This window comes from Tympanuchus pallidicinctus, unplaced genomic scaffold (assembly GCF_026119805.1).
Source record: "Tympanuchus pallidicinctus isolate F22 unplaced genomic scaffold, pur_lepc_1.0 scaffold3, whole genome shotgun sequence".
Classification (NCBI taxonomy): Eukaryota; Metazoa; Chordata; class Aves; order Galliformes; family Phasianidae; genus Tympanuchus; species Tympanuchus pallidicinctus.
The window spans coordinates 65795946-65807988 of NW_026294747.1; the positions used below are offsets into that span (position 1 = coordinate 65795946).

A 12043-nucleotide genomic window follows, 5' to 3' on the forward strand; every position below is an offset into this window, starting at 1 on the left:
CTCCACGATTTTGGACAGCGATGTAGGGCTACAATAAATGTCTTTGTAAACCCTGATTAGATCAAAATGATGTCTGTGTTGTGTGTGACAGTTCTTGTGGTGACTTGGTGAACCAAAGGCTTTGTTTCCACAGACAGACTCTTTGGTATCTCTGGTTTGGCTGATTAACAAATACATTTAGTAACTGGAAAAATATGTTGCTGCTTTGTTGATGTGTTGATTCATTTGATGTATTTTAAAAACAACAACAACAACAACAAACAAACTGATCTGCCTGTCCAAACTAGTCTAGCTGATATATCTGCAGAGGTAGGCTGGGCAGGAAGATGTCGAGATTGGCTCTCATCAGACCATGGCAATCTCGTTTGCTTCATGGTCGTAATGAAGAAATCACTTCTGAATTACAAACAACTATCCTGGGCCTCAGATGAGGTATCATATGCTGTTGTTGTAACAAACAGATCTATGCTTTATGAACAAAATATTGTGGGAAACTTAGCAAACCACAAAACTTGAGTGTATCTGAGATTTGATTAAAAACTATCTAGATTGCTCTGAAAATAGTGTCTCTTATTTACTTCCATAGAAGGTACAATAGATACAAAAAGCACAGTAACACTGTTTGACAGATCAAATTGTCAGCTACAAAATACTGTTTTTCAACATAGGCCTACTGTTAGCTATTCTTTTTCACCAGTGATGAACAAAAGTCTGCATGCTACATTCGTACAAATCTACATGGCTACCTAAAACATAGCTTGTCTTTCATGACATTGTTGCCACTGCTGAAACGCACCATCCACCATCTCACTTTTCTCACATGCACTGTTTGGTCTCCATAAACTTTCAGCAAGGATTGACGAATGTCAATGGATGCCACTTTGTCTGCATGGAGGAATTCGATGACACACCTTTGCTTCATGCACACTTCCATGTCAGACCGCCCCTCTGCTGCCATCTGTCGCACTGCAACAAAATGTAATGGAATTTTGGTGGGAAGGTTCAGCCGCTCTGCCATACCAGCAACATCCACCTCTGATGTGTGGGCCAACATCATAAAATAGGAGGCACTGCTTTCAGAGCAGCCTTCCTACATTGCATAAAAGTTATGTGATTGACATTTTAATGATTCAGACAGTAATGGGAGAAAATATTCCATTCGGTAACAGAAGACAGGATGTACAGTTTCCAAGCCAGTAGGTTAGTTGAATCTGTAGTCACTTTTTAGGGTGGAAACCACTGGATAAGAGGTTTTGCACAAATCTGTGTAATCACCTCTGAATTGATGCACTTCTTGGAGTGGGGGTGATTTTATACAGTGTGGAGCTGGGCTGTTGTTTGCATTCTGGAGTACCTCCGGAAGAATGTTAATCCATCTTCTGTGTGTGTGCGTTCATCTAAACATCCTGAGTCACCATTTTTAGAACTGGCTGTAAGGCATCTGTTGCAAAGAAGATAAAGATTTGTGTGGCCGTACGTGTGCCAAGGAAGGCAAATTCATCACTCGTTCCTTGTTCTGTGCTGTTCTGACTCCCTTCTGTAACAGCTTCAGACAGGTTAAGCCCACGGTCCTTTAGATATCGACCCTTTGGAAGATGTCTGCCATGTGACTTTGTTGTTAATGATCTAGCTGTGCTGATGCTGTAATCTCTCTATCTGTGAGGGCAATTCTGACCTTTCACCGTTAGCTTCTTAGTGATTTTTCTTCATACATCTGCTCGTGATTTTTAAATCTTTGAAGCTTCTACCATTTCTTCAGTCTTGATTGAAGTTGTGCAGTGTGCTTAAAAAGTGAGGGTAGCGACTATTGGTGAGCTTTTTTTTTCCTTTGAATGCCACATTGAATACTCAAACAAGGAATTTGAAAACGAATACTAAAATTGATATAAAAACTAGAAACATACAGTTGACCTTACACTATTTCCATGTTCAATATGGGCATTCTTCTTTTTTTCCCCTTAAATTTGCAATTTGTAAATGTATCAGCAGCATTGTTGAGGAAGGAGTAGTTCAGACCTTCCCTATAACATCATAAAGTATACAGCATTGAGTATATGGAACAAAAAATTTGTGTTGTGTTTTAAAAACAGGTAATGCAGTTATGTTATACATATATATTGTATTTGTACATACATTTGTAGTCAGAGCTTTATCATTAATGATAATCAGATTTCAAGGTAGATAAGAGTGTTAAAAGATGTGAGAGTGAGCATGAGAGCTTACTAGAAGACTGCTTGCTTTGCTTGAGTTTGAAGAACTATTGCTTTCATTAATTATGAATGTTCTTTCACAACATTTCTCTTAGAGTAAGAGAAGTAACTAAATAAAAGGGTATTATTAACATAGTTGTCAGAGTTACTGTAGTGGATATTCCCAGCTAAAAGAGAGTCCCAGGTCGTGCTGGATTCGTTTCAAATTTCAGACTGTTATTTATGAAGAGCAGAAGGGTAATTTCTCAGCTGAAGTAAGCTGAAATTGTTAGAACTCAATTTAAAAGGCAAAGAATTGGAGCGGTTTAAAATAAGCTTTGCATAGCCTCTACCTCAAGGACACTATGGCATTCAGCTACCATGGTGATGAATATGGTACAAACACAAAATAGATTAGATAGAATCCAGAATGTTTTGAGTAGATCTAAATTAACAGTATCCACTCAGGAAAGAGAGGTAGAGAGTCATTGGGCACTATTTAAGAAAACATACATCAACAGCCAGTCCAGAGTGGCTTATACAAAGAAGAGGATAGGAAGCAGTTGTTCATACTGTGACTGGTGATGCAATCTCAGTGGGAATATTGGGTTCTGATTCTGTTCAATCCTGTCACACAGAAAAAAAAAAAAAGTGAAAAAAAAAAGTAAAAAAAAAAAAAAGCAGAAACATGATGTTCCAGAAACATGAGAAGCATGGAAAGATTCTACCTGGGGCATAAAAGCCTCTTTTGAGCAGGCAATGCTAGAAATGGCAATGTTTCCTCATATATTTATAAGGCAATGAAAGGATCACACAACAGGGGGATACACAAATAGAAAAGACTTCCAGAGATGTCACATTTTCTATAGATGTACAACTCTGTTGCCTTTCAACCAAACCATGGACTGTCTTTTAACTTTCTCATAACAGAAGTCCCCACTATAAAGACAGCAAGTAGTTTTTATTCTGTTTGCATAAGCAGCTTGTGATTTTTCTGCCACGATATCTTAAGTCAACAGTTCGGTAGGAAGTAAAGCTTGTTTAGGCCCCAGTTTGCACTTATATAAATGATATATAAGTTTAGGAGTATGGATAATTGTTGTTTTCAGCACGATTATTCCTGTGCTTTAAATTACAGATGGAGTCTGCTCAGAGTGGTCTTAGAAGTAGCTGTTTAAAGGTCTATAGAAACAAAGAAATAGAATAGGTTAATGTGTGCTCTCCAGATGTATCTTTGTGAGAATAGTTTGCCCTATGTTGCTGCTTTTTCCCCCACCCTTTTTCTTTTTTTCTTTTTCTTTGGCTGTGTCACAGGGAAAAGCCTAGATTCTCCAGCAATTTACTTCCCAGTGACCGAGTAATACTTCTGTGATTTCTAGTGTGTGAACACCAATACTTGGTGACCTTTGCTAGTGATTATAAGACGACAACTGCGTAGCAACTGCCCTTAAACTCGTCTCATGTTGGAGGTGATCAGGGGATTAAAGACCTGTCTTTCACACTGTTACTTTCTGAGCTTCTGAAGTGAGTCTTTTCTAACGTTGCCATCATTTTTACCACTTAGAAAACAAGTGAAGACTGCAATCATGTATTTGTGACCCATATGTAAGCACAGTTTTTGGCTTGTCAGATGAAAAAAAACAGAGGGTGTAGTACTAACTCAAAAACAATTCACAGTATAAGATCTAATAACAGATTTCCACTACTTGCCAAAAATCAAGGTTTAGAGAAACAGTGCTGACCAGCCATTTATCTACAGATTGAAGCATTAGATTTGAAAGTGTTTTTTTAAAAATACATAGCTCAACTTATTTTGGATGGAGGGTGATGGATGGTGGATAGAACAGAAACTTCAGGACATGTGCCAGTACTGCTCTCTTACCCTCATATTTCTTGATTCAAGATACTACAGGACTCTCTGCAAGAAGGCAGAGGTGCAGGAGAAAGTTCTTGGTGCCTCTGTGAAGGTTTCCTTTAAAAAAAGCAGTGATGGACGTAAAATGTGCTCACATCTATCCCTTTAACTAGAATTCATCACAAACATACAGCCTGAAAGAAAGCTGCTTGGGCAATACAAACTTAAGTGCCAGCAGTATAGCCCTTCAAAAGATCTTTGTTTTTATTGATACCACCAAGTTAGCCTAATACTTTAATAGATCAGCAATGAAAAAGAGCTGGCTGAAGCTGATGCCAAGCAGGGGGAGAGGTTATGTAAGCAAAGGAAATCTTATTTGCAGTCTCATTTATTTGAGGCTAGGCAAAGGCAATTGGTTTACTTGCTAGTTAATTTGGTGGCATCCCTGGACTCTGAGCTTCTGAATCCATTTGGTTTAGGAACCCGTCTCCTTCTGGCAGATTGCATATGTAACTGAAGCTGGGCTGCCATTCCTAATGCTCCAAAATATCAGTGTGATATATCTAAGTATGACAACATCACCTTTTGAGATGCATAATCTAGAACACAAAGTGCAGTTCATCTTAGGAGGCTGGTTCAGAAGCACCAGCACCACTTTTCCATACTGACCTTTCTTAGCTGAGCCCACACTCGCTGTTTCAGTTATCTAAATAGTTTTTCTGCTCTGTTGCTGTTGAAAAAGACTCACAGGAGTTGGAGTTCTGATAACTCTTAACATCTACTTCTTTGGATTACCTTCTTTATTGTAAACATACAGTGGCATCAACACTTCAAAATAAAAAACTGAAAATAAAACCCAACCCTCTGCTGCCTACACAGTTCTCCCTTTGAGACTAAAATGAAAGAATGGCAGATCCTACCCACATCACTTACTACATTCCTCAAAGGCATGTGGATACTGCGGTGAAAAGGGGTGTAGACAAAGCAATGTGAAACAGCAGAGCTTTAATCATGTAACTTATGGTAGGCTCTACAGATATTCAAATTGAGACTACCTAACCTTCTTGGAAGTCATTTTCCTTTCAGTATAGCTTAAACTTGTCGGACTTTTGTGGTCTGCACTGTACAAAAGGTGAAGGGATGTCATGATCTACATTGGCTGAAAGCACAAAAGTAGAAATAACAACGTATCTTCTCCAATAATGAGGGAGAAGCCATGATGTCCTCCAAACGCTGAAGAAGAATCTATCATTTGCTGAGCTGCATAGATGGGTGTCTCTTACTTCTTCTTCTACCTGAGGAATTATTCACCATTATTTTCATTTAAATAATTGCTAGTTATTAGAGTTCCAATGTATCACCTGGATGTATAAGTGTTTTTACATCATTTTTCATTGCTGCTGGGTAAGACCACCAACTGATGTATATTATCAGAGAATCCTTAGAATTGGAAGGGACATTTAAAGGTCATGTAGTCCAACTCCCCTGCATTGAACAGAGATCCCATGGCTAGATCAAGTTGCCCATAGCCTGACTGAGCCTCATCTTGAAAGTCTCCAAGGACGAGGCATCAACACATCTCTGGGCAATCTGTTCCAGTGCCTCACCACCCTCACTGCAAAAGACTTTTTCCTTACATCCAACCTAAATCTACCCTCTTTAAGCTTGAAACCATTTCCCCTTGTTCTGTCACCACAGACACTACTGAAGAGTCTGTCCCCTTCTTTCCTGTAGCTCCTCTTTAGATACTGAAAGGTTGCTATCAGGTCACCTTGGAGCCTTCTCTTTTCCAGGCTGAACAGCCCTAGCTCTCTCAGCCTGTCCTTGTAGGAGAGGTGTTCAGTCCTTTGAATAATTTCTGTGGCTCTCCTCTGGATACACTCCAACAGGTCCATGGCTCTCCTGTGCTGAGGACTCCACACCCAAGGTAAGGCCTTACCAGCACAGAGTGGAGTATCTAGCTATAGTAGTTTCCTGGCTAAAGTTTTATTCCAGGTTCTCTATGGACTTATCTATGTTACTTGATTACGGACAGATTTCTTCTGGATCCAGCTGGAACAGCTAAAAACATTACAGTAATTGATCCAATCCCATCCCTTCCTCTCTGCTAACAAAGCAATTTGAATGCTCCCTAATCCTCTTCAGGCATAAGTGACTAAGTTAGTACACAGCACCAACTTAAACTGTTTGAACTATCTCAGCTGATTCTGCTTGAAGTGGGTTGGGGAGCACTCCGACAAACAGCTGGGAGAGCCAGGGGGTAGTAATCAATGCCCCAGGGACGGCAATAAACATCTTGAGAAGAAAAGGGCAGGGCACAAATGTTTCAAACCTCTGCAGCTGTTTGCAAATTGAATTTCTACATGCAGCCTGCAGGCTATATGTGAACTGTGACAATATCTCCTTTTCCAGATGAAACTTTCCTCTCAGCCATTGCAGCTGGGGGGTGTGGGGGTGGAAAGGGAACTCCAGAATGGTAAGAAATGTTACAGAAATGTGCCCATGTAGCATATGAGTGTGTATTCTCTAAGCATAGCATATTGTGCGACAGCATGCAAGAGGGGAAATTTTGGCCAAGGAAATCAAAGAATTCTTCTTTCTTTCTTTTTTTCCCCTTTCCCCCTGGATCCCAAAGCAGTGCCTTTAATGTGTCATTCAGAGTTGACTATCTTAAAGAGGAAGCAGATGATTCCCATCCACCTTGAATCTCCAATCCTTGAGCGCGCTTATTGGAGTCTGCCTTTCCAGCTATCTCAGCACACTGGTAAGGGAGCCTTTCTAACACACAAATTGGGCTGGCTTCCACCATGCTCTATCTTCCAAAATTTCTATGGGGACTGGTGTGAGCAAACATGTTGAGTGAACAAGCTCGGTGTAGGGTAAATGGCTGAACAAACCCCACAGGCATCTGCAACAGTCTATAGCTATTGCACCAAAGATGTCATTTCTGAGGACCAGGGGATACATTTTCATGGTTTCATATAAAGCCTGTTTCTGCATGAGCTTCTGCACAGCAATGCTCGACTGGGAGAAGGTAATAAAAACTGACACCCCCACGGCTAACAAATGTGTCCCTGTGGTTAGCACTCGGGCCAAAGCATCTGCAAGGCCTATTTCTGGTGCTACCACGCACTCACAGTATGACCATGGCTGAGTCACATATGAGAAATCATTATCGTATATGTAAATAGGATGTCAACAACTTTGCAGGTGATGTTTGTTGCAGCTTATTATTTTTTTCTCAAATGCTTTGAGACTCGGGTATTAATTTGGTATTCTGGGTCTGCTTGTGGCCAACTCAGAGGATATGCGGGCTGTGCCGCAGCCACCTGCACCCAGAGGAACACAATTTGTGTTTTCACAAGTGAGTGGTTAAATGCTGGTGGGGCAAAACCTACCACCACTGAGACGTGACTCGTGAAGTGAGCCTTGCTCTGAGGGTAGCATCTGCAGTGCTTGCTGGGGTGTGGTGAACTCTTTCTTTCTCCTCCTTCCCCTACTCTGCTGCATCCTTTGTGGCCATGTGAGGTTTAAAAGAAGTTTTTTAACCTGATGAATGTATATTTTGTTAGCATGTACTCGTTGGGTGACAGAGTACCCCTCAGAGGGTTGTGATCAATGGTACAGAGTCTGCAACTAGTGGCGTTCCTCAGGGGTCAGTGCTGGTATGAGTCTTACTCAATACCATATTGTTCATCAGTGATCTGGATGAAGGGATAGAGCCACACTCAGCAAGTTTGCTGATGATATGAAGCTGGGATGACAAGCCAGAGGGCTGTGCAGGCACAGCAAGCAGTGTGGCCAGCAGGTGGAGGAAGGTGAGCCTCCCCATCTACTCTGTCCTGGTGAGGCCACAGCTGTAGCACTGTGTCCAGTTCTGCGTTCTCAAGCTCAAGAAAGACAGGGAACTGCTGGAGAGAGTCCAGCAAAGGGATACAAAGATGAATGAGGGCCTGGAGCATCTCCCTTATAAGGAAAGGCTGAGACACCTGGGGCTGTTCAATTTGGAAAAGGCTGAGAAGGGATCTCGTCACTGTTAATAAATAGTTAAAGTGCAGGAGTAAAACTGATGGGGGGGGGGAAGACTTTTTGGTGGTGCGCAGCAATAGAACAAGGGGCAACGAGCAGAAACTGACATACTGTAAGTTCTAGGCAAACGCATGGAAGCACTTCTCTGAGGGACAGAGCACTGGAACAGGCTGTCCAGGAAGATTGTGGAGAGCTCTCCTTTGCTGGAGATATTCAAGACCTGTTGGGACTCTCTCCTGTACAACCTGCTGTAGGGAACTGCTTTAGCAGGGGCTCGCTCTGCAAGATCTCCAGGTCCCTTCGAGTCCCTACGATTCTGTGAGGCCCCTACTGACATAAACACTGCTCAACAAGTTTATTCATTGTGTTCTGGAGGCCGTGGCAACGGGCAAAAAGAAAGTCCCTCCTGTAACTCCCCGACCTGCCGACCTCGCAGGCTCGCCGCCCCCTCTTAAGATGGCCGCCCTAGAACGGCGAAGGCGGGCGGAGGTCGCGTCACGTGGTGCCGGCGGGCGGCGCATGCGCCCCAGGGGCGGTGCTGACAGGCGGCTGCATGGTGTCCGCCGCCCCTCCAGCGCTCATGCAGTGAAGCCGCGCCGGGCCGGTCCGGGGGGAGCCGGCGGCGGCCGGGGTGTGGCGTAGGGCCGGCTCCCCAGCATGGCGAGCTACCTGCCGCCCTGCGTGATAGACGGAGGCACCGGGTGAGTGCGGGGGGCGGGGGGGACCGGTGCTGACAGCCTTCTTGGCGACGTGTGTGTCTGTGCGCGCGCTTGGTGGGAGCCCCGCCGTGCCGCAACGCGTTGTCCCTTCCCCTGCGTCCGGAGCCAGCCCGTCTCTGCCGTGTGTCCCCGTCCCTTTGCTGGCCTGCGGGCCCTGCTGCTGCTGGGCAGGCCGCTGTGCCCGCTGCTTTTCCTCCTGTGCCCGGCAGGCCGTGTCGGCCCGGGGTGCTGTGTCCCAACGCGCCCGTTTCTCCTCTTTTCTGTTCCCTGACTTACCACGATCCAAGGACTTAAATGCTAAACGTGGGGGATGACGTTTGAAACTGCTGCGAGGAGAAAGATCTGTACTTACTCTGCCTGGGCAAGCACAGCTCTGTAACTTATTCTGATTTATTCGATGTTTAGCCGTACCACGAGTTTTGTAACTCCTTGTCACTCCGAGGAGTTAATCTGAACAGCAGAGGCTGTGCTGGGATTTTCACTTTGCAGAGGAACAGTTCTTTCCTACCTGTCTGACAAGTGAGGACTGTCAGCTTCTGATGGGTCCATTGGTGCTGCTGTTGTGCCTCTGGAGCAGGAGGTGTCAGGGAGCTGTGATGGAGATGCTGGAGATGCACTGAGCTCGTTTCTTTGGCCTGGCAGTGATGGAAAGTTCTCAGGAGGAGAAGAGACACTGGTGCATGAGTTCAGCTGATAACTTCACATGTCAGGCTGTGCTATAGGGTCATCAATTTCGTTTATTTATTGCAAGAATAGCCCTTCCTTCTGCAGGGAATTGGTTGCACTATTTTGGTTTAGGTAATGCCTGGAAATTTCCCTTTAAAATTCCCAAAACTGAGCCATCGTATTAAGACCAAAAGAAAAGATAATTTAAAAAAGAAGTGATAGGTAACCAGAGCAACCCATTGTGTTGATGGGTTCAGTTTCTTCAGAAAAAGCATTTCATGTTTTAAAGTTTATTAAGCTGTGACAAAACTTTTCCAAGTCTCTTGTGCTGTTTCTGCTTATAATACCTAAAATCAGTTCAGTCTTCTCAGTGGAGTCCACAGCTGAAAGTTCTGGGAGTAGAATAGAGAATGGGTTCCATCTTGTATGTAATTGTGCCTGTCCATTAGATACTCCATTGGAATATTCCAATGAAGAGATTTTAAGTACCTGTTCTGCAAGGAACTTTGGTGTTACAGGAATGTTAATTCACAGAATTGAAGAGCTTTTCTTGGGGAAAGGGCGACGCTAGGTGGGTCCTTTACAAAAGCTGCAGCATCAACTGCAAAATCCAGAAAAGGCACAAAATATGTCTGTCTGTCTCTTGCAGGAGCACTCCTTTGCTTTAAGTTTGTGAAGTGATTCCATTGTTGCATAAGCAGTGGATGTTACTGGCCAACAGTTGTACAAAATAAATAAGGACAAAAAATAACCTGCTGTATGCTTTCAGAGAAATGATAATTGCAGTACAATTTCTGAAATCTGTTCAGTGGTTACATTGCAAAAACTATTGGAATTTGTGTGTATGCAGGTACGATAGCTTGTTTCAGAAAGAGTTCAGGCTGCCCACAAGCGGACTTGTCATTTCCATGCCTCCAAACTATCTTAGTATGTATGAGATGATGTGGTGTCTCTGCTGACGGGACTTTATCTGAAGTAAGTAATCTTGCAGAACAAGAAGACATAAGATTCTGATCCAAGCAGCCAGAAGTAGCTTGACTCACTGATACAGTCTCTGGAATTTTCTTCTGTGTGGGTTGAAAACCTTCTTATTGTTGGAATGAATCTACTTTGGGTTACACACTTGGAACAATTCATTCAAATGATTCATGAAAAGGCTTTCAGATGAAAAACTTGGAACAGCATAACGGAAATGGAAAGGTGTGTGCAGATACACAGTGAAATATTTCATACATAAGAAGAAAAATGTATTTTATATCTCTGGTACTGAATGAGGAGCTTTGTCTCAGCACAGATTTGTGTTCAGCTAAGTAGATTTAAGTTTATGAAAATACTCTTTTTTGTGCATATGAAGGCTGGATTAAAGTTGTCATTTGCATTGGTAGGCCTCAGTCCTGAGCAGTGCTGGATTTTGGCAGAAAAGCAGCAATGGGTGTGTGAAAATAGGTACAGAGCTTTGGCAAGAAACATATCCTCGTAGCAGGACACATTAACATTTTTTTTCCTCTGTTAGGTAGCTGACTTTGTCTTTATGAATCGAGAGTGAACAGTTCATGACATTTTTGCAGAAAGCAGTAGCAGTTTATTTGATGTGACTGCTCTTTTTCCATTAGCATTTGCAAGTGAACCATCCTGCTTCAGTTTTGATGCACTACGTCTTCATTTTCTTTGAGTGAGGTTTTTTCTAGTGCTCAGCTTTCGTGTTGCTGTCAGTCCTTTTGTGGAGAAGGGCATGCTATTTTTAGGGCCTTCGGACTACCAGGCCTCTCTGGTGTTGTTCCAAGTGGCTTTAAACTTCATGGCTGTTTTTATTAATTGGCATTTAGCTGTGGGACATCAGCACTCCAGTAGGTGGGTGTGCAAAGTGGAGGTGGCTTAAAATACTGCTCTTCATCTTCAGGCATTGAGGAATGCTTCTATTTTGGGTGTATTTTATTCAAGTGTTTTTTATTTTAGTAAGGAAAGCTTACTTTGGCCAAGTGTTACTGATCAGCTTAGAAGTAAATACTTGATTTTTGGGAGAAGTGAGCTCAACTTGTCTTGAAACTTAAGGGGTTGTTGTCGTTGGTTTTGCCATTTAACTTGGCTGACTTGCATTTCTTCTTGCTATTGTATTTCTGATGTGAAACGAGTTGTTCCATGCAAGTAGTATTATCTCTGTTCTTTACACCAGTCGTGCACAGCTAAGTTTCTAATTGCTGTTCTGAGTGTAAGGAGCATGGGTTAATTAGCTGTTGTTTATAATCACAGGCTTCAGTCCTGGTCCTACTAGTCTCTCCCAAAGCTATGGCTCTAATTTGCAGTTTATTAGTATAGTGGTTGGTGGTGCTTCTCTGTACGTAGTGCAGACATAATATTTTATTATTATTATTATTATTATTATTATTATTATTATTATTTTCTACTGCATTCTTTCTTTCTTCGTTCCCATTCCCTTCTCACATCCTCCTTCATTCCAAAAGTGCATTTTCGCATCTTTATGAGGACCTTACGTTAGGAGTTTCTCAGGCCTATTAGTAATAATGATACGCAGTCTGTTTATGGCAGTATGTCATCACAGGTGTTGTAACAGTAAAAACTGCTAC

General features: G+C 42.6%; 1 protein-coding gene across 2 annotated transcripts in view; it reads left to right on the forward strand.

Annotated features, from left to right (window-relative positions):
- ACTR3B (actin related protein 3B) overlaps positions 1-12043 on the forward strand; it is a 46111-nt gene that overhangs the window by 10510 nt on the left and 23558 nt on the right. Inside the window, exon 1 of one of the 2 annotated variants that reach the window (XM_052692606.1) lies at positions 8599-8774. The exons of the other annotated variant lie outside the window; for it this stretch is intronic. Coding sequence (XP_052548566.1) covers positions 8731-8774 — 44 coding nt within the window. The 5' untranslated portion in view covers positions 8599-8730. Of the gene's footprint in view, positions 1-8598; positions 8775-12043 lie in introns of those variants that run through there. 2 annotated transcript variants of the gene reach the window in all.